The sequence below is a fragment of the Chiloscyllium punctatum genome, chromosome 20, assembly GCF_047496795.1.
Source record: "Chiloscyllium punctatum isolate Juve2018m chromosome 20, sChiPun1.3, whole genome shotgun sequence".
NCBI classification, from domain to species: Eukaryota; Metazoa; Chordata; class Chondrichthyes; order Orectolobiformes; family Hemiscylliidae; genus Chiloscyllium; species Chiloscyllium punctatum.
Genome location: NC_092758.1, coordinates 12577459 through 12599743, shown reverse-complemented (window position 1 = coordinate 12599743; position 22285 = coordinate 12577459). Strand labels below are relative to the sequence as shown.

General features: G+C 42.2%; 1 protein-coding gene across 2 annotated transcripts in view; it reads right to left on the bottom strand.

Annotated features, from left to right (window-relative positions):
• The window catches only part of pdgfrb (platelet-derived growth factor receptor, beta polypeptide), a 95838-nt gene that overhangs the window by 40165 nt on the left and 33388 nt on the right, over window positions 1-22285 (bottom strand). Inside the window, exons 2-11 of one of the 2 annotated variants that reach the window (XM_072590324.1) lie at window positions 20728-20789; window positions 19810-20067; window positions 18519-18785; window positions 13959-14086; window positions 11056-11215; window positions 8254-8443; window positions 7117-7232; window positions 4331-4454; window positions 2655-2866; window positions 1099-1193 (exon numbers count right to left, since the gene is read on the bottom strand). In XM_072590324.1, coding sequence (XP_072446425.1) covers window positions 1099-1193; window positions 2655-2866; window positions 4331-4454; window positions 7117-7232; window positions 8254-8443; window positions 11056-11215; window positions 13959-14086; window positions 18519-18785; window positions 19810-20067; window positions 20728-20789 — 1612 coding nt within the window. The remainder of the gene's footprint in view (window positions 1-1098; window positions 1194-2654; window positions 2867-4330; window positions 4455-7116; window positions 7233-8253; window positions 8444-11055; window positions 11216-13958; window positions 14087-18518; window positions 18786-19809; window positions 20068-20727; window positions 20790-22285) is intronic. The other variant, XM_072590325.1, reaches the window with a different exon arrangement.

The following is a 22285-nucleotide window of genomic DNA, read 5'->3' as shown; positions in this document are numbered from 1 at the left end:
CTGCTGAGCTTTTCCAGCAATTTGTTTTTGTTTCTGATTTCCAGCATCTGCAGTTCTTTTGGTTTTTGTTATGGAATGAAGACATCTTAGACATTCCATTGATTTAGAATGAACATCAAGGTGGAAGATGTGCTCAAAATCAGTCTGCTGCACTTTGATCAACATGACTATGACCAACTTCAACTGGAACTAGATAATGACCTGCAACTGAAGCCACTGTGGAACATTAATATAGAAGGATGGCCTGCCCTTTCATCCCTATATTGATTTAGCCCTTCCTTCTCTCCCTACCTTCTCCTAACCTTTGACGATCTGTATTATCCTTAATCGGCTTTGCATATAAATTATCAATTGGAAAACATGGATGATTTAGTGGTGCTGGTTAAATCGATGAAAAAATTACCATGGGTGATTTGGTGATGGGAAATAAAATTAGTTGTGTGTAACAGCACTTCTGGTTATAGAAACAAATCCAAGAATGGTCAGAGGACTCTTGTGACTCAGTGATAGTGCCCCAACCTCTGAGCCAGAAGACCTGGGCTCAAACCCCACCTGTTCCAGAGCTGTGTTAAAACCTATTTTTTATTCAGCCCATTCAGATATCTGTAGAAGGAGGGTTTGACATGATAAAAGAATTGCCAGACATCCTCAGATGCTTTTGCCCTACTGAGATGAGCTTGATACCTGAAGGAGCATTACCTTCAAAGGAAAACAAATTGTTGTGTCAAAGCTCTTTGCCAGGACGTATTGCTGCAGAAGGACCAAGGACATGTGGGCATTGGTGGCTAATCCATGATATTGTCTATTGGGCAGTGAACATTGAAGTGTGTGGGCAATTCCAGAAATGCCAGGTCATTTTGACCCATCAAATTGCTTGTGGACTTCAGTAAACTGAAAAGGAACATATAGAGACAAGGAGTAAGATTAAAACAAGAGCAGAGATAGAGTGAGAAAAAAGGAGAGCATTGGAGAGCAGAACTGAAAGTCAGAGGCCATAGAAGGGTTGTTCACTGTGGTGAGGGTTATGGTTAGGGTTAGCCATTGTCAGGTCTCAGTGAGATTGCTCACTCTCATCATTTTCTAACATCAGTCTCTTACCTTCCGCCAAACCACAACCAGAACCACTAATGAGATGACAATGATGACCAACAAAACCAGGATGGTGGCCACAGTGACCAGCTGAGACTGGATACCTGAAGGAGGAAAAATTGGGAAAGGTGAATAGTTGCAGTCCAGAAAGGAGTTTGTGAGATATTGTAAACAACCAACAGTGGCTCTGTGCTATACAACACAGGGAAATTTACATCATAGAAAAGCAAAAGTCTTGTATTTCTGTGCTGGCATGCACAAACTCCAGACACCCTAGTGTGCTTCCCCGCCAATGAAATGTCGCAGTGTCTGTTGTAATATCAGAAATGGGGCAGCTCAACTTGCACTCAGCAAACTCCCCAGATAACGTGTTCCTAAAAGCCTGTGTAACAATGGTTGTGGAATAAATATTAGCTCCAGGACAGCAGGGAGACCTCGCCTACTCATCTTCAACCAAGTGGCTGTGGGGTCATCCACATAAGAGGGCAGATAGAATATTGGTTTAACTCATTCAAAACGCAGTGTGGCACGCTCCCTGTGCTGCAATGGAGTATCAGCCTGGAATAGTCACTGAGGTTTCCAAAGTGGGGCTTTAACCCAGAAATGACTGGTTTAGAGACAAGAGATCTATTCCCACTGAGTCACTGTAAGGCCAGAATATTTGAATAATTTTCACATTTTGCTTTCTCGTTGAGGATACTCGCTCATTATTGTTCGGTGTCAAACACTGGGTTCTCTGTTCTGGAGCTGTTTGGGTACAGGCACTGATAAGAGCCACACAAAAGGATAAAAATGGTTAGAAACACTGTTTGGATGAGGGAGTTCAGTACCATTTCAAACAAGGAAGATCGTTGCGACTTGTGTGGAAACTATTATTATTTATACCTCATCTCATCTGATATTTAGTTGTATTTGGCAACAGAATCTTTAGAATGACATTCTGTTAAGTCTAAGGCCACAATTGCAGCCAATGTCTTGCGTTCCTACTCATTCTCGAATATTTTCAGACAGGATTTAGGGATGTGGGGGTGGGGGTGGGATGTGGGATGTGGGATGTGGGGGTGGGGGTGGGTGTTCTTTCTGTCCAATACAAGTGACCCCCCGTTGGGCTGCTGATAGTTGCCAGTTGGAGGCCAGACACTCCCACATGGGGAAGATGAAAAATTACACATTTAATGGTTATATTAAGCTTGCATGTCAATACAATCAGCTTTCACAAGTTAACTCTTTTAGCTCTTATAAAACTGCACTGGACTCCTTTAAAGTAGAATACATCTATCCTGAGGTCCAGAGTCCAGAAGTGAATGCAATTATTCCAGATGGGATATGACCAGAGCTTTGTATGGCTGTGATGTTATTTCTGGACCTTGGTTCTCCAGCTTTGTGAGTGGGAGCTGACCCATTGTCTCTCTCTGTGTCTGCCTAGTCTCTGTGTTCTATTACTCTGCTGTTCCCAACTCCGTCTCCTCCCGCCATCTCTCCTCTCCCCTCCCCTCCCCCGTTCCGGTCTGCTCCCTTCCCAGCCACTCAGCCTCTTCATTCCCAGCTCGGAGTTTAGTACTCACCATGGGAAATGAGCTTGACATCCCGGCTCACGGTCCCAAAGCCGTTAGTGGCGGAGCAGCGCATCGCAGCAGTTTCATCCACATTCTTCCGGATGAGGACACTCTCTACACGGAAGACCCGGTTTCCCGGTAGCTCAGAGATCCGCTTCTCCACCTGAATTCCACTCGAGTTGATTTTCAGTGCATTCCACTTCCCCACCTTATTGTTGCACCTAGAATAATTCATCAGATTCCATGGGAGGTGAATGACTGCAGTTGAGGTTGGTTGGATCAAAAGGAAGAGTGGCCAGTGCTCAGCACACCCTCTAACGCAAGCTAGCAGAAGCTCAAGAAAGGAACAGAAGACCAGGAGAGGTCTATTCTACCCTCTGAGCTCATATTGTATCCAATGGCTGATCTGTATCTCAATGTCATCTGCCTATCTTCATTCCATAACCCTTAATATCCTTACCTGAACACAAGTTATCATTCTCAGTTTTAATTTTTTTTTTAAACTGACCTGCTTTTTAAAAACTTTTATTGGGTTCAAAATTTACAAAAGCCTTTGTGGGAAGAGATCGTCTTGAACATCCTGGATCTGACTATTAAATAATGCCTCTTTATTCATGATTGTTGTTGAAAATGTTATTTTTCTTTTCTTTTTCCAGCCTATCAATTATATCAACATCTTAAACACCTCAAATATATCTCCACCCTAATCTGCTGCGTGAAGGAATGTAAGTCCAGGCTATGCAACATGCACTCTGATTTTGACCCTTTTAGCCCTGATATCATTTTTAAAAAAAAAATATAAATTAATTTTACTGGTAAATTCCAAAATAAATGCAAAAAAGATAAATCCAAAGATAGTTATTTCTAGTTAAAGTTCTCTTGCTCCTTATCCCAATTCAGTTATGAGAAGATGGAACATGTTTGACCTGCAGTTTGAGCAGGGAATTTTGGCAGGATCTGTAAACCACGACAACTGTAACCCAGGTGCCTCATGCTATGGAATGGAAAAAGAAGAGGTTACAGAATATGTCCAATCCCAAAACGTCTTAGTGCTCAATAACCTTCAATAGGGCGGCACGGTGGATTAGTGGTTAGCACTGCTGCCTCTCAGCACCAGGGTCCCAGGTTTGATTCTAGCCTTGGGCGACTGTCTGTGTGAAGTTTGCACATTCTCCCAGTGTCTGCGTGGGTTTCTTCCAGGTGCTCCAGTTTCCTCCCACAGTCCAAAGATGTGCAGGTCAGGTGAATTGGCCATGCTAAATTGCCCATAGTATTAGATGCATTGGTCAGAAGGAAATGGTTCTGGGTGGGTTACTCTTCAGAGGGTCGGTGTGGACTGGTTGGGCTGAAGGGCCTGTTTCCACACTGTAGGGAATCTAATCTAATACCGTGGATCAGCAGGACTTTAAGTTCATTCTCAGGATATGGGCATCTCCAAGAAATGCAACATTTGTTTGCTCATTCCTAGATTGTCCCAGAGAAAGTGGTGGTGAGCGGTCTTCTTGAACCACCGCAGACACCCACAATGTGACTAGGGAGGGAGTTCTAGGACTTTGACCCAATAATAATAAAAGTTTGTCCAATTCAGGATTTAGATGGGAGGTTGGTGCTTCTTGTTTCCTCTGCCTTTTTTGCCCTTGTCTTTCTCAGTTGTTGGTAACTTGGGAATTTTCAAAATGGCTTACCTTTTCAGGTCATGGCATGTATACCAGGTGACTTCTGGTAAGGGCAATCCCTCAGTAACACAGGTCACAGTCTGTATACCATTCAGTTGGTGAAAGTCATTGAGTTCCAGGATCCTAGCTGGCACTGTGTGTCAAAGAAAAGGCAATAGGAATAAGAAACCAACACATTGGACCCAACTCACTCTCTTTGTTTCTCACTATGTGTTACACTCTATTTTCTTCTTTTGAATTCTCTGGACTCGGAAGCTGAAGTGATTGTTTATAGCCGGTAGTGCAGAGAAAAGCAAAGGTGGAATCAACATTTAGTTCACAAAATCTGGTATTTTTATCAAGCCCTGGAATGTAGAATTAATGGTAAAAGTCAGGGAGAGGAAGAGTCCCACAGTTTGGAAGGGGGATTGATGGAGGCGTCCCAGAGTTTTGAGGGAAGTTTAATGGAGGGGTCCCACAGGTTGGAGGGAAGGTGGAATGAGGAAAATAGCCCTGCAGTTTGGAGGGGAGACTGACGGAAAGAAGTGGTTCCAAGGTTTGACAATCCTAGGATTTAACGTGTTTGTATAATGAAGAGAGTTAAACAATAGCTATAGCCCAGAAGGAGGTCATTCAGCCTACTGACTCCATGCTATTCTCTACTCTACATCCTGGCCCGTTCCCTGTAACCATGTACAAATAAGGTTAATGACAGATGTCTTTTCCATAGGATGTAGGATTTAAGACTAGGGGGCATATTTTTAAGGTGAGAGGAGAGAAATTTAAAGAAGACATGAGGGACAAATGTTTTACACAGAGGCTGGTTCAGGCGTGGAATTAACTTACTGGGGAAGTGGTGGATGTGGGAAGTTACAACATTTAAAAGACATTTAGATAAGCACATGAATAGCAAAGGGCTGGAGGGACATGGATCAGGAGCAGGCAGTTGGGTTGAGTTGAGTTTGGGATTATGTCCAGCATGGACTGGTTGGACTGAAGGGTCTATTTCTGTGCTGAATGACTCTAAGACAGTAGTACTATGTCCTTCTCCAATCCCCTTTTGAAAAGCAACTAGTGAACCTGCCACACATTCTCAGGCAGTGTCTTCCAAATCTTAATAACTCATTGCATAACAGTAAGTTTTTGCATGTCACAATTGGTTCTTGTTGCTATTCACCTTTAAATCTGGGTCTCAACCCTTCTGCTAAAGGGGGCAGTTTCATTTTACCTAATCTGTCTGGACTCCTCATCATGTTGACCAACATTATTATCAAATCCCCTCTCAATATTTTCTTCTCCAAGGAGAACAGCTCCAGCTTCAGCAATCTATCCACAAAACCCAAATCCCTTATCCTTGGAGCCAGTCTTGTAAATCTTTCCACACCCTTTCTAAAGCCCTCAGAACATTCCTAAAATGCAGAGCCTGATTTGGTCAAAACACTCCAGTTGGAAATACACCAGGACTTATACAGAAATAAAAGCAGAAAGTCTTGAAGAATCTTAACAGATCTGGCAACATCTATGGGGAGAGAAATACTGTGAAAAGTTTGAGACCAATAGGTCTCCTCAGAATTTTGTTTTTAATATCTTTTCAGATCATTATGACTTCCTTGCTTTTGAACTCCACATCCCCATTCATAAAACTCAAGATATCATATGCTTTTATAACAACTTCCCAAAACCTGTCCTTTCCCCTTCATCAATTTGTGCACATAAAAATCTGCAAAAAAACAATGCATTGTCACTATTCTCTGTTTCTGGAAGTCAAACAACTTCACATCTAAGTGGCCACTGACTCTTTTATTCTATTGGCCTCAAAATTACTGACAGACTGTAGATACTATATCAACCATCTGTTGGAAGTCCATATACACCTCAACCATTGCATTACACTCCTGAAGCTTCTGTTACCTCATGGAAAAATAGAATTAACTTACTTGATCACAATTTGTTTTTGACAAATCTATGTTGGCTTTCTTTGCTTTGGCCTGGATGGTGTCAAGCTTCTTGAGTGTTGAAGCTACACCAATCCACGCACATGGAGTGTGTTCCATCACACTCCTGACTTGTGCCTTGTGGATGACGAACACCTCAGGGAGGTGAGTCCCCCAGCAGTATTCCTAGCTTCTACTCTGCTATTATAGCTACTGTATTTATTAGGGGGAGTCTCAGTGTTAGAGATAACAGTACCGCAAATCACCTCAAACAATAACATCTTCTGAGACGTATTGTTGCCAATCTAATCAAGGAAATTAAACAGCTAATTTGTGCGTGGTAGGATCCCACAAAATTTGATATGATAAACAGTAGGATAAAAGAATTGAAGAGAAAGAGTTTGCAGGACTTTGGGAAACACAGAGGATGTGGAACTAATTGGATAGTCCCTTCAAAGAGCCATCAATTACACCAAGTGGTTACCACCTTCAGTGCTGAAGGATAACTGATTGTGGAAAAAACATAAGTCAGGACATGAGAGTATGGCGCTGCAAAAGCACAGTAGGTCAGGCAACATCCGAGGAGCAGGAGAATCCACTTTTCAGCCAAGAGCCCTTCATCAGGCTCTCGCCCGAAAGGTCGATTCTCCTGCTCCTCGGGTGCTGCCTGACCTGCTGTGCTTTTCCAGCACCCCACTCTCAACTCTGAGCTCCAGCATCTGTAGTCCTCACTTTCTCCATAGGTCAGGACACTTCTATAATAAATTGTGGTGGGATCTTTTACATTTCCTTGGAAGAGGCACCATCTCTGATTCCCTCGAACAGTCAGAGATGTTGATGGGTAATGAATATTTTCACAGCAACACAGTCTAAATATCTTACCATTTACTCTTAAAGAGAAGGTAAACTCATCTTTGCTGTCAGCATTCCACACTTGAATGCTATAATTCCCAAAGTCTTCTTCCTTCACACGGATGAGATGGAGTGCGCACTGATACCTGTGATGGAAGGGAGAGAGCAGGGAATGGTATGAGTCAGTGTGATACAGAAGGGTGTAGCAGGAAAGGGAGAGGACATTGTGATCGACATTGAAACAGACAGTTTCCTTTAACCAAGGCTTAAAGATACATTTTGTTTACAATGTTACCTTTCCCAAATTTCTCCATAGTCTCCATACAAAGGGAGATATTGATCTCACTAGACAAGAAATCGCAGACTGGGGTGGAATTACTAATAATGCCCTTTATTGACTTCCTTCTCTCCTGATGGCCACCTACTCCCACTCCCCACTGTCACCGTGTTCACTTCCTTTCACCTTTGCCCATCTTTAAACACATGATTTTCCCTTTGAGATACAGTGGGGTAATGGTGAAAGGTTTTACACGCTGTTCAGTTTGTTCAACTGCATCATGAACACTCCCTCAGTGCCAACATGTCCCATGAAGACAGAGATTCTGGCCCAGAGGCAGTGACATTACCAGTGTGCCTAAGACCTCCGTATCCTTCCCCCGTTACCGTTTGTGAATTTCCATGGAATATAAAATTACACGGGTGTAAGACCATTGTTAGACTGAGCACATGGTGAGTGTTACCCACCCTCAAAGACCGCACGTTTGGAATGTAATACCCTAAGTCAAAATACAGCGATCTTAATCCTGAAAGCTCCTGTTAACAACCAGCATCCATACCCTTTGCAAGAAGAGAGTTGTCAATGCCATGGAATCTTACAATTCAGTAGGAGGCCAGTCTTGTAGAAAGTGCCATTTACTGTCTCACTTTTTCTCCCATAGCTCTGCAATTCTTCTACTCTGTTCCCTCTCATATTTATCTGGTTTCCGCTTAACTGCCTCTATACTTTTTGCCACAAACATTCCCTGTGGCGGCAAGGTTCACATTCTCACCAATCTTTGAATAAAAAACAAATTTCTCCTGAATTCACTATCAGAATGATTATTGATTATCATGCTGTTGTTGCCCTGAGAATTGTACTAAAGAACTGGAAACAATGCAACTATTTACCTGTTTTTGCCCAGAGATTTTTTGGTAAATGTCACTTGATTAGACTTTTCGTTGAATGGTACGTTGTCTTTCAGCCACTTGACAGTAGGTTCTGGATAGGCAGTTATATTAACCACAAATATTTTCACCTCTGACAGCTCTGCATACTCAATGGCACTCAGATTGGTGTTGAGATGAACAAATCCATTTACTGTAAAGCATCACAGAGTATTACAATACAACATGAGGTTGTTCAGCCCACTGTGCCTATACTACACCAGTATAGACAAGACCAGACAGTTACCCAATTAGTTCCACACCCACTTACCTCTCTCCATGCTGTCTGCAAAGATTCTCTTTTCAGGTATTAATTCATTTCCCTTTCAAAATTTACAAATAATTCCATCTTTACTACCCTTTCACACAACTTGTTGAGTGAAAAATGCATCTCTTCATCTTCTCTCTGATTCTTTTGCTGATTATTTTACCTGGGTGGGCCCTGTTTACTAATTGATCTGCCAGAGGTTACAGCTTCTCCCTATCTGCCCCATCAAAATGTTGAATGGCTTTGAACATCCCCAATAAACCTCCTCTTAACTTCCTCTGAGCTGCGAAGGACAGTCCAGATTCTTCAGTCTGAGACTTTGCGATAGTTTTACCCCATTTAAGATCACGTGTAGCACTGGGGTGTGCAGGGTTACAGTTCATTAGTATCCAGTATAAAGCAGTATAAGTTAGGAACATATGAAAGATGGTGTTTCATCTTCTGGTCAGTGAGAGAGGAGATTTTACGGCTCTTAAATGTTTCCACAGTGGTCTGGGTACATTTTAATAAGAATTTTCATCCTACGATGACAGAAAAGTCACTTGAGCCCACAGGACAATCTCATCTTGACTAAATTAAATTTGACAAATCTACCTTCTCAACTTATTCTCCAATTCCCACAGGAAAATGTGGATGGTCCTATTGCCTGAGTTATGCCATCCTATTTGGTATGCTTCCCTGGTTACCTAAATCATAACTTGCTTATGAGGGAGACAGTGAGGATATTATTGCTGGACTGTTAATCCAGAGACCCAGTTAATGTTCTGGGGACTCGGATTTGAACTCAATCCTAGCAGGTGGTGGAAGTTGAACTCAATAAATATCTGGAATTAAGAGTTTAATGGCAACCATGAATCCACTGTCAATTGCCAGAAAAACCAAACTCGTTCACTAATGCCCTTTAGGGAAGCAAACTGCTATCTTTACCTGGTCTGACCTACATGTGACTCCTGATCCACAGCAAAGTGGTTGACTCTGGGCAATTAGGGACAGGGAATAAATGCTGGCCTAGCCAGTGATGCCCTCATCCCGTGAGCTGTGGCGTGAGAAGCCTGGTATTCTGTTTTAAACCATTGAAGTGAATAGTTCAATGCACTAAAAAGGATTGTGGAGGAAACAGCTGTGCTGTTGCTTAGTGACAGGTGTCCAGTAACATCTGGTAAAAGGCAAAACAATCAAGAAAGTCAGTCAGTCAGCATGATGAATGCCAGAAAGCAAGGAAATGCTGAACATTAGGTTTAGGGAACGCATGTAAATGCTCTGAAATTAAAGTAATAGTGTGTTTGGTTTGCAGATTGTGCAGTCTCAGGGAAAGACACTAGACGAAGGGACAAACTGTTGCATGTCTGCACAGAAATTCGTTGGAAGGGAATTAGGTGCAACTGTCCCAGTCTGCGTCTGAGTGAGAAGCCTTAATGTGGAGGTAGTGGTGGATCTTAGCTGAATTTTGGGTCTTTGTAGGGATCATGCTGACATGGGAGAAAGGTGCAGTACGAGTGAAATCCTTTTCTGATATTCATAATTAAATCGTTCCAAATGTTTGTCTAGTTCATATAGTTTCATAATTTATACTCTCATTTAATAAATGTTTAAATCTTCATGTAAAAAAAAATGTATAGGTAGCCTCTTGTGAATTCACTGAAAGGGACCTCTACTGACCTAAAAAACAGACAAAATTAGGACCGAACAAGCAAAGTTTTACACACAGTTCTGAGTACTGATGTCAGCTGGGATCATAACAATGCATGTGACAGAAAGAAAGATTGTGGATATTTCAACAAGCCTAATTGAGGACCATAATGATCCAATCACTATTAGAAGCAAGAATATGCAGGAGCCCACGGTGTTAATTATTGCATATTTCATAACCAACCTGTTCAGAGATGTTATTAACACCCCTGGAGCAGGTGGGACTTGAAGCCAGGCCATTTCGCCTCGTAGTAGGGACACTAGCACTGTGTCATAAGAGCCCCCACATATTGTTAATGATTTCATTGATATTAAGCATATAAAGTTGGAGGCATTGATTGATTGTAACTTTACTGATGCAGGGTGAGAGTTAAGTTACCTGTACTGATTCAGTCTCACTTTAGTTGTTTGGAAGGACAGACATGTGGCTTGTTAGAAAAAGATATGTTTTATTGAAGCCTATTTTTGTTGTTATTTTTAAAAATATATGTGGATATTCTTGTCTGATGAATTAAAGATGAAACATTTTGATGAAATGGCTCAATTTTCAGCAATGCTCAAATCTTTACTGACAAAGATTATTTCTGTTTTCTTCCTTGAGTGTTTGTCTGTCAGGACAGCTGATGGAAAACTCAGGCAAAATAAAATAACTTATGTTTAACATAAAACCAAGTCAACTTAGCTGATAACCAGACAGATTTACTAGTACAGCATTTACAAGGATTCTCACCCAGACTAACCAGTATCCCCCACAATCTGCATGCTTGAAGGTACCGTAGTGATACTTTCATTGATAAAAGGTTACTCACTGACAACGGTAATTTGCAGAGCCTTCTCTTCAAATTGATTTAGAGTGTGGTACCCTATGACACTGCAGTTGTACCATCCGGAATCTTCCAGCATGGCGCTTTCCAAGTAGAGGGTGGAGTTCACTTCCTGAGCCCCGTCAGACACAGTTATTTGAGCTTCCTGAACAAGGGTAGAGAGTTTTCCTTTTAGTTCTGCTATGAGAAAACTAGTGTACATAGGCAGGAAGATGGAAGAACACAGCAAGCCAGGCAGCACCAGGAGGTGGAGAAGTCGACATTTAGTTGGAAAAACATAAAAGGAAAGGAAGCTCTGTGGGAGTCAGAGGGGCAGTACTGAGGGAGTGCTGCACTGTCAGAGAGGCAGTACCAGGAGGGAGTGCTGCACTGTCAGAGAGGCAGTACTGAGAGAGTGCTGCACTGTCAGAGGTGCAGTACTGAGGGAGTGCTGCACTGTCAGAGAGGCAGTACCAGGAGGGAGTGCTGCACTGTCAGAGGTGCAGTACTGAGGGAGTGCTGCACTGTCAGAGGGGCAGTACCAGGAGGGAGTGCCGCATTGTTACAGACTGTACTGAGGGAGTGATACATTGTTGGAGAGTCAATGCCGAAGAAGCATTGTTGTGGGGGAGGGGATTTATTATTGAGGGACAGCAGCACAGTTGGAGCTGTCTTTCAGATAAACATTAAACCTTGAAACGGTCCCCTTCTTGGGTGATTTTAAAGAACTGAAGTATTGTTTCTAAAAGTGAGTGCCCTGGCTAATGTATCTGCTTTGGGGGTGTTTAGTGGAATGGTGTAGAGGGAGCTTTACTCTGTATCTAACTCTATGCTGTACCCGTCAGGGGAATGTTTAATGGAAACAGTGCAGAGGTGGCTTTACTCTGTATCTAAGCCCGTGCTGTACTTGTCTGGGGATGTTTGATGGGGACCGGGTAGAGAGAGCTTTACTCTGCATCTAGCCCCATGCTTCCCTTGGCTTAGGAGTGCTTGATGGGGGACAACATAAGGGGTAGCTTTACACTGTAGTTAATTTGGTGCTTTCCCTGCCTGAGAGTGTTTGATGGAGCTAGCTGAAATATCTGAGATGTTATTGCTTCATCTTTCCAACTTTTGCTGGTTGTGCAGATAAATAAGTCAATGTTCCCTGATGACTCTTAACCATTTTTAAACTGTTTCACTGCTCTCACACAATGATTATGGCATGGTGGCTCAGTGGTTAGCACTGCTGCCTCACCTTGTGAAGGATCTAGGTTTGATTCCTACTTAAGGTAGCTGTCTGTGTGGGGTTTGCACGTTCTCCCTATGTCTGCATGGGTTTCCTCCAGGTGCTCTGGTTTCCTCCCACAGTTCAAAGAGGTGCAGGTTAGGTGGATGGCCATGGTAAATTGCCCTGTAGTGTGCAGGCTGGGTGGATTAGCCATAGTGAATGTGGGATTACTGGGAAAGGTGGGAGGCTTGGTCTGGGTGGGATGCGTTTTGGAGGGCTGGTGCAGACTTGATGGGCCAAATGGGCTTTTCCAACATTATAGGGATTTTATGATCAATATGCTAAAAAGATGTATAGTATAAATTATCATCATTCGGGAATTTGGATTATATTAAAACAAAAGGTAGATAGATTTTAGTTTCTGTTATGTGAAGGATTTTTTTTTAATTTGAGATCAGAAAATCATTTGGCAAATTGGCCTAACTGCATCATTTGTAAGAATGCATGTGACTTAATAAATGTCTGGCCAGATAGCTGTGGAGATAATTGATGAGGTGATTAAGTTGCTAAGTTTATAACATGCAGAGAAAACAAATGATAAGGAAACACTTGTAGTTTTGTTTCAGTTCATTTCAGAGATTAAGATTCCAGTTTTGTCCTAGCAGACGAAGTTCAGATTCTGGTTTCATTCTAGCCATGGGACAACTTCTCGGGCTTGTAGAATCTCCAGGTTCTCAGAGTTTATAGAAATGTTTGGCTGTCAGATCTAAAAGGTAATCCCTGCCATCTAAACTGGAACGAAACCTTAAAACTTGCTCCAGAACGAAAACTAGAAAGTGCTTCTTAAATAAGAAATTAAACAATGAAGATCGGTTTGATATTTAGAACAAAGAAAATTTACAGCCCAGGAACAGGCCCTTCGGCCCTCCAAGCCTGAGCCGATCCAAATGTACTGTCTACACCTGTCGGTCAATTCCTAAGCATTTATATCCCACTGCTCCCCACCTACTCATGCATTTGTCCAGACGCATCTTAAATGCCTACCTCTACCTCTACCACCTCTGCTGGCAATGCGTTCCAAACGCCCACCACCTTCTGTGTGAAGTACTTGCCACGTATATCCCCCTTATACTTTCTGCCTCTCACCTTGAAAGCATGACCTCTCGTTATTGAATCCTTCACCCCGGGAAAAAGCTTTTCTCTATCCACCCAGTCTCTAAAACACACTATCAATCAAACTAGGTTTCACAGTGGGTCCTGTCTCAATTTCTCTGGGATTGAGCAGCTGAAAAAGATGTTACTGGGAAAAAGTTTGAATCACTGTTTTTGCTGTTAAGATGTTTTCATAGTGACTTATATGCATATATGGTTTTGCTTGATTTTCCTTTTGTGTCATAACGTAGTTTTCTTTTGTTTGAAAAAGATTAGTAGCCTCGTGAGAATACACTCAATGGCTGGTTACTGTGGGAGATACTTTCTAAAGCAGAGATGTTACAACACACTTCTGGAGTGGAGCAGATGGGAGCTGAAACCAGGCCTCCTGGCTCAGAGGCAGGGATATGATCACTGCACTACAAGTGCCCTTTCAACACTATGGTAACCCCACTGATGACATAAAACACACTCAATCAAACTAGGTTTCATGGTGGATCCCAACTTGTCCCACACTACCATTAATTGGGACCATTCACAAACTCACCTTCAACCTTGGGCAGTTCCAATTATATTCCAGCAAGTTGGTATTTGCAGTACAGGTGACACTGATGGGTTCTCCCTGTTTGACCAGGGTTCTTTCAGCATGAAGTTCAATATAAAGATGGTCAGGTGCTACAGAAAGGGAAATGATAATGACCTTTACATTGTAGACAGGTTATACGTTATCAATGTTCTACTGCATCAATGACAACATTGTACAAAGCAGCTAACAAAGACACTCTTACCCACTTTGCAGTGGTGTTCCCTGTAAGTGGCTGTGCAGCTGCTTAGAGGTTTCATAACGTGGAAGTGCCAGTGTTGGACTGGGGTGGACAAAGTCAGAAGTCACGCAACACCGGGTTGTTGTCCAACAGGTTTATTTGAATTCACAAGCTGAAATCACAGGTGACATCTGACAAAGGAGCAGTGCTCCAATAGCTTGTGATTTCAAATAAATCTGTTGGACTTTCACCTGGTAGGTGTGACTTCTGATGAACGTTCTGCAAACAGCGATTGGTGTGAGAGCACATGGTCTTCTGGGTATAGCAATCACTGCCATGCACAGACATCGAGATCCCTGCATCAGCAGGAATAATGACAGAGAATGCAGATAAGGAAATATCAGAATTAGTGACAATAAGCAAAACCTATGAGCCCCAAGCTTTAAAGGGCCTACTTAAAGGATGAGAGAGAAGTAGTGATGTTTAACAAGGAAATTCCTGAGCTAAGGGCTCAGGCAGGTGAAGGTGTGTCCCATTAATGGTGGTGCAAATAAACTGGGGATGAGAAGAGGCCAGAATTGGAGGAGTGTGGAGATCTCAGATATTGTCCACAAGGCTGGACAAGATTATGGAAACAAGGAGGGCAGTAGGCAATGCAGGCATTTTTAAAAAAAAAGAGTACAAATTTTAACTCTGATTTATTGCTGGACCAGAAGCCAGTCTAGATCACTGAGCAAGGGGCAAAGGTTTAGTGTGACTGATGGCATTGGCTGCACGGGTTTTGGAGGAGTTCAGGATTACACTGAGTGGAAGATAGCAGGCCATCCAGCAGTACTTGAGTCTGGACGGATGAGGGCTCTATAGGCAGTGATGGGTGATTTTACAGATATGGATGGGCACAGGATATTCTGAAAAGGGAGGGTGAGGAGCTGGAGGTTATAGTCCATATTGGTCCTAATGACACAGACAGAAAGAGAGAGGAGGTCCTGCGAAGGGAATTTAAAGAATTAGGTAGAAAGTTGAAAAGCAGAATCTTCAGGGTTGTAATTGTGATTCCTGCCTGCGCCACATATTAGTGAGATCAGAAATGACAAGATTCTACTGATGAATGAGTAGCTAAAGTGCTAGTGTAGGAGGGAGGTCTTTGGATATTTGAAAAAGTGGGATCTCTTCCAGGGCAAGGGGGTACATATACCAGAGGATGGGTTGCACCTAAACTGGAGGGGCACCAATATCCTGGGGAGGGGGGGGGGGGGAGGGAGGAAGAGAGGAAGAGTTGGGGGGGGGGGAAAAAGGGAGGTGGTATGGAGGTTTGTTAGTGCCACTCAGGAGAGTCAGAACGTGCAGTTATTGAAGAGAAGGTAGAGGTTAAATCAATTAAGTTTAATAGGAGAAACAGGCAGGGCTATGTTAATTAACATGGCAAGACTAGTGATCTGAAGTGCATTTATTTTAATGCAAGGAACAGATGAGCTTAGAGACTGGATTAGTACATGAGACTATGATGTGGTAGCCATTACAAAAACTTGGTTGAGAGAGGGGTAGGTCTGATAGCTCAACTTTCCAGGGTTTGCATGTTTCAGGCATGATAGAGAAAAATTTAAATTAGCAATACTAATTAAGGAGAATGTCACAGCTGTATTGAGAAAGGACATCCTGGAGGCCTCATCCAATGATGCCTTATGGGTAGAACTTAGGAATAAGAAAAATGCAACCACTATGATGGGCTTGTACTGTAGGACTCCCAATAGCCAACAGGAGATAGAGGAACAGTTATGTGAGCAGATCAGGGAGAGATGTAAAAACAACAGATTTGTTGTTGTGGGTGATTTTAATTTGCCCAACATTGACTGGGACTTGTTTAGTGCTAGGAGCTTAGATGGAGCAGAATTTGTTCTGTGCATCCATGAAGGTTTCTTGACACTGCATGTAGATAGTTCAACAAGAGAAGGGGCCACACTGGACTTTGGATTGGAGTATACGCCTAGCCAGGGAGATTGAAATTTCAGTGGGAGAGCGTTTTGGGAACAGTGATCATAATTCTGTAAGATTTAACATAGTTATGGATAGAATGAGACTGGTCCTTGGGTGGAAGTGCTAAAATGGGGTGGTGGTGGTGGTGGTGGGGGTGGTGGGGGGTGGATGGAGAAGGCTAATTACAAGAGTATTAGGCAGGAACTGGAGAAATTAGATTTGGGAGTGACTATTTGACAGTAAACCCATATCTGACATGTGGGAATCTTTTAAAGGCCAATGGATCAGAGTTCAGGATTAACATATTCCTGTGCAAATGAAAGATAAGGATGGAAAGATTTGGGAACCTTGGATGATAAGAGATTCTGAAAGTTTAGTCAAAAGAGAAAGGAAGAATTTGTAAGGGTTAGGAAATGGGAATCAAATAAAACCCCTATGGAATATAAAAGGAACTAGATAAGAACTTAAATAAGAAATCAGGAGGGCTAGAAGGGCCACGCAATGTCCTTGGCAAGTAGGATTAAGGAGAATGTCAAGGCGTGTTATACATATATTAGAAGTAAAAGGGTAACTAAGGAAAAGGTAGGTCAACTCAAGGACAAAGGAAGGAATTTGTGCATGGAGGGGGAGAATGTGGGTGAAATTCTTAATGAGTACTTCACATTGTTATTTACTAAGGAGACAGACATAGATGATGGTAAGATTAGGGAGGGTATGTTGATATTGTGGGACATGTTAATGTTCAGGAGGTGGTGTTGGTTATCTTGGAAAACACTAAGGGAGGTAAATCCCCAAGGCCTGATAGAATATATCCCAGGTTACTAAGAGAGGCATGGGAGGAGATTGCTGGGGCCTTGATAGAGATCTTTGTATCCTTATTTGACCATATGCAAAGTCTGAGAGGACTAGAGAATAGCCAATGCTGTTTAAGAAGGACAACAGGAATAATCCAAGAAATTACAGACTGATAAGCCATCCATCAATGGTAAGGGAATTATTGGAGGAGATTCTTAGGCATAAGATTTACTCGCATTTGAAAAAGAATAAACTTAACATAGAATATAGAAGAGTACAGCACAGTTTCAGGCCCTTTGTCGCACTTATTAGGGATAATCACATTTTTTTTCCAGGGGACAGCTTGTCTCATGACTTGATTGAGTTTTTTGAGGAAGGGACAAAAATGATTGTTGAGGGTAGGGCATTGGATGTTTACATAGACTTTATTAAAGCATTTGACAAGGTCTGTCATGGTAAGCTGGTCCAGATGATCAAACCATATGGAATCCATGGGGAATTGGTAAATTGGGCATAAAAATGGCTTGGCCATTAAAGATCAAGGGTACTTGTGGAGGGGTGTTTTTTCCGACTGGAGGTCTGTAACCAGTGGTGTTCCACAAAGACTAATACTGGGACCTCAGTTGTTTATAGTATATACAAATGACTTTGGTGAAAGTGTAGATGATCTGATTAGTAAGTTCATAGCTGACATGAAAATTGGTGGAGTTTAGGCAATGAGGAAGGATACAGGTTATCAATATGGAAAGTTGGATGAAGAAATGGCAGGTGGAGTTTAATCTGGACAAGTGTGAGGTGATGCATTTTAAAGGTCAAGTGCAAAAGTGAAGTGTACAGTTAATGGCAGGACCCTTAGGAACATTGATATAGAGAGAGATTTTGGGGATCAAGTTCATAGATCCCTGAAAGTGGTAACAAAAGTGGCAAAGAAGGTATATGGCAATAATGCCTTCATTAGTCAGGACATTAGTATAAAAGTTGGTAAATCAAGTACAGTTGTTTAAAACTTTAGTTGGGCCACATTTGGAATATCGTGTGCAGTTTTAATAGCCACACTATATGAAGGATGTGGAGGCTCTGGAGATGATGCAGAAGAGGTTTACTGGGATGTTGCCTAGATTGAAGTGCATTAGCTATAAGAACAGTTTGGACAAACTTGGATTGTTTTTGCTAGAGCGTTGGAGACCTAGGGGTGACCTGATAGAAGTATATAAAATTGAGAGGCACGGATAGAACGCATAGTTGGAGTCTTTTTCCCAGACTGGAAATGTCAAATACTTGGAGGCATAGGATTAAGGTGTGAGGGGAAAGGTTTAAAGGAGATGTGCGAGGTAAGTCTTTTTATGCAGAGGGTGGTAGGTGCTTGGAATGCACTGCCATGGGAGGTTTAGAATCAGATACGCTAGCAATGTTTAAGAGGCATTTAGACAGACACATGGACAGGCAGGGAATACAGGGATGCAGACCATGTGGAGGCAGATGGGATTAGTTTGGAATGGCATCATGGTCGGCACAGACATGGTGGCCGAAAGGCCTGTTCTGTTCTATACAATCCTTGACAAGGGTCCTGTTACCTTCATATGTGTCCACAATGTAACTCTCAGACTGTTGCTCCACTCCATTTAGTGTAGCTTTGCACACATAGGTCCCACCTTTGAATTTGCCAAAAAAGCCTTGCTTGTTGTTGTATGGCAGGTCTACAAGGGTGTTAGTTTCCACGTGCAGTAGAGTGACCTGGACATCTGGATTGGACACCAGACACGGAATGTTAAAAGACACTGAGCTTTCCATTATGATGATCATGTCATCTGGCCGTTGTGGGAGGAACCACATGTTAGGATCTGTAAAAGAAGCACAATTTAGGAGGTTTAATTTTCCTTTCCTAGCACTGGAGGTACTGAGGGGTTTGGGTGTACAAGAACAGAACTTCCTAAAAGCTAGTGGGCAGCTACAAAAAAAAATGAAAGGCTCATGGAATGTTGATCTTTACCTCAGGAAAACTGAACTACAAAAGGGAGCAGATATATTAGTTATATCAGACTCTGCTTAGGCACCATCTGGAATGACTATGTTCGGTTCTGGATGCCACATCTCAAAAGATACACCTGGCCTTGGAGAGAGTGCAGTCTGGATTCAACGGAATGACACCAGTTTGAAAACAAGTGTGAAATCTTGATACTGTGCAGCCTAAGTATGATTTCCTTTGTGGTTATGAGATGGAGGGGTGATTTAATTAAGGTGTATAGACATTTTCTAACCGACCTGTTCAGAGACATCATTGCTCATCCCTGGAGCAGCTAGAATTGAACCCACACCTCATGACTCAGAGGTATGGACACCAACACTGCATCAAAAGGGTTTGGATTTGTCTTACACTTGTGGGAGAAGTCTATAATAAGGAGACATAATACAAAAATTACAGCTAGGCAGTTAAGGACCACGGTATGAAACAATTCTTCGCACAAAGGGGACCTCTGCACATGAAGGTGGCATTGAAAGTGGATCAGGGAAGAAAGTGCTAGAGAAGTCCTATGCAGGGAGAGAAACAGAGCTACCATTTTGAGTCCAATACAATGCTTCTCTGGAAGCTGGGGTAGGTGCACAATTGAAAATTTCAAAACTAAGACTCACATTTTTGCTAAGTAAGGGTCTAAAGTGATTTGAAACCAATGTAGATTGACTTGGTACAGACCAACTGCATTTGGATGGAATGGTGAACAGGCTTAAAGGGGGCTGAATGGCCACCTCCTATGTTTAGGTTCCTGTGATCTCCACAACCCTGAAAAATTGCTTCCACATTTCATTCCTGAAGACTAATGTTAAAGAATAGGATTCTGCCTATTGAGATGGAACAATTTAACTGACCTGGCACAAAGATGTAAAAGCTCATTATCTCTGTTTTATTACTGAAGCAGGTGTACTCTCTGTTGTGATAAATGGTCGCGTTACGTATGTGCAGAAAACGGCCGTCAGGATAGACATCAGCGACTTTCTCATAACTCCAATGAATGTGGCCATTCCTGGAACAATTCAGAGTGATATTGGACGACGGTTGCAGAATGATCTCTTTCAGTTTCAAGTGACTTGGAGAACATTCGCCAAATTTGAATGTCAGCAGGTACACTAGAATAAACACAGACATTACAAGCAAACTGTTACTGTATCATTGTGAAGCTCTACCTCTGATTAAAAAGAGAAGCTCATTGTCATTGACATCATACCAAATATCAGTCGTCGAGGATACAACTTTAACAATTTATTCTTTCATGGAGTGAGACACCAAGCAATTGTTCAGAATCCCTAATTGCCTCTTGATCGGAGTGGCTTGTTCAGCCATTTCAGAGGGCTTTTAGCAGTCCACCACAGTTCTGTGGGTCTTGTATGTAGGATGGACCGGTTTAGGATGACAGATTTCCTTCCCCTATACAAGGCCACTAGTGAACCAGATTATTTTTTATGACAATCAAATGATGACCAATGGCGAACTTTACATTCCAAATTCACTTATTTAAACCCAAAATTCACCAGTAGCCACCACGGTTGGAGTCGAACCTGTGTCCCTACAGCATCAGGACAGGTCTCTTTATTGATAGCTCAGTGACAATAGACCTATGCCACCACCAACTGACACCTAATTATTCGTAATTAATTCTGACATATACACCTTGACCTGAGCCTGTCTACGCCCATCTACCCCCACGTTCCAACCCATGGACATTGTAGCCAGACAGGAAAACAATACTGTTTCTTAGTCTGAGCACTCCATCCTTTTAAAATACGTACCTGCAATAAAAAGACTCCATCGAAAGGGGGAGGTCCTCAAATATGACCGTGGGAAGCGGCTGCTGAAAACCACAAGAGAATATTCTTAGTCTCATTTTGTCAATCATGCAAATTCAATTTTACAGTGACCATGAGGAGCAGAAGCCATTTGCCTGAAAGTTATTAGGGTAGAACTTGGGGGAATATTTACAGAGTATAGCAGCAACATCTTGCATTTATTTGCTATCTTAATGTAGCACTATTATATGAAACTCTGTTGCCCAAGTGTTAAACCACAGGAAGTCCCAACTCCCTATCACCTCTGTGCTCACATTGGATCCTGGTCAAGGAATGTCTTGACTTTAAATTCCTCATCTTTATCTTCCAATCTATCCATTACCTCACCCCTCACTAGTCTATGATCTCCTCCAACCTTACAACTATCCAATAGGAATCTGCTCTTCACTAATTCTGGCCTTGTGCATACCCAGTTATAATTGCTTCACTATTAGAAGCCGTGCCTTCAGTTATCAGAGTCCCAATCTGTGGGAATCCTTCTCTACGCCTCTCCAGCTCATTTTCCTCCTTTAATCACTCCCTAAAGCCTACCTCTTTGACCAAGCAGTTAGTTATCTGATGTAGTAGTACCTTTTGTGGTTTAGTGTTCTTTTAGCATTTGGTTTTATTGCCCACATTAAAAGGGCTTGGGTTCAAAGTAGATTAGTTCAAGGAGAACTCAAGGTGAAGGACTATCTCAAGATGTGAGATTCTTTATAACAGGAATGCCAAATCATTTGTTTGGGCCAATAGTTTAGAGATCGGATTTAAGGAATTTGCAAATGAGCATCTGAGGTACTGTGATGTAACTGTGACCTTGGTAGTCATGTCAGAGAGATTCTGTTAGAAGGTTGGAACTAAAGCAGCTCAAGACAGAGATGTCTGCTGCTAAGTCATATCAATGTTGATCATGAGTTCACATCGAGATCTAATCTGAACTTCTCCAAAGAATAGATGAACCCATAGCATAACAGTGAGCCTCAGTGATGCCCAAGACAAGCTGTTCTACTTTTTAATAGGCAGGGTGGGACCTGAGCTCTAGCTGCGAGAGTAGACGTACCTCTTGGAGTCAGAGGGTTATGGGTTCAAGACCCACTCTAGAGACACTACCTTTCAGAGGTGATGCCAGACCAGGCCTCGTCTGTCCTCTCAGGTAGTGGAAGATGAATCCTTGGCAATTACTTCAATGAAGAGCAGTAGTGTTCACTCCAATGAATTGAAAACTTAACCAACATCACAAAGATGAAATGACCTGGCGATTACCACAACTACTGAGATGCGAGGGATTGATGTTTGGAAATTGGCTGCTCATTTTCAACAACTTTGCATGGCACCTTTTAACATAATGTGACCTTCCAGGGCACTTGACAGGAAGGTTATCAAATAAAATTTGTCACTGAATCACATTAGCACTTATGAACATAGAGCTGGTTCATAAATGTTGCTTTTAAGAAACGCTTTCGAGGAGGAAATGGATACAGAGTCTTGGAGAGAGAATTCCAGAAATTAGGACTCCACTATT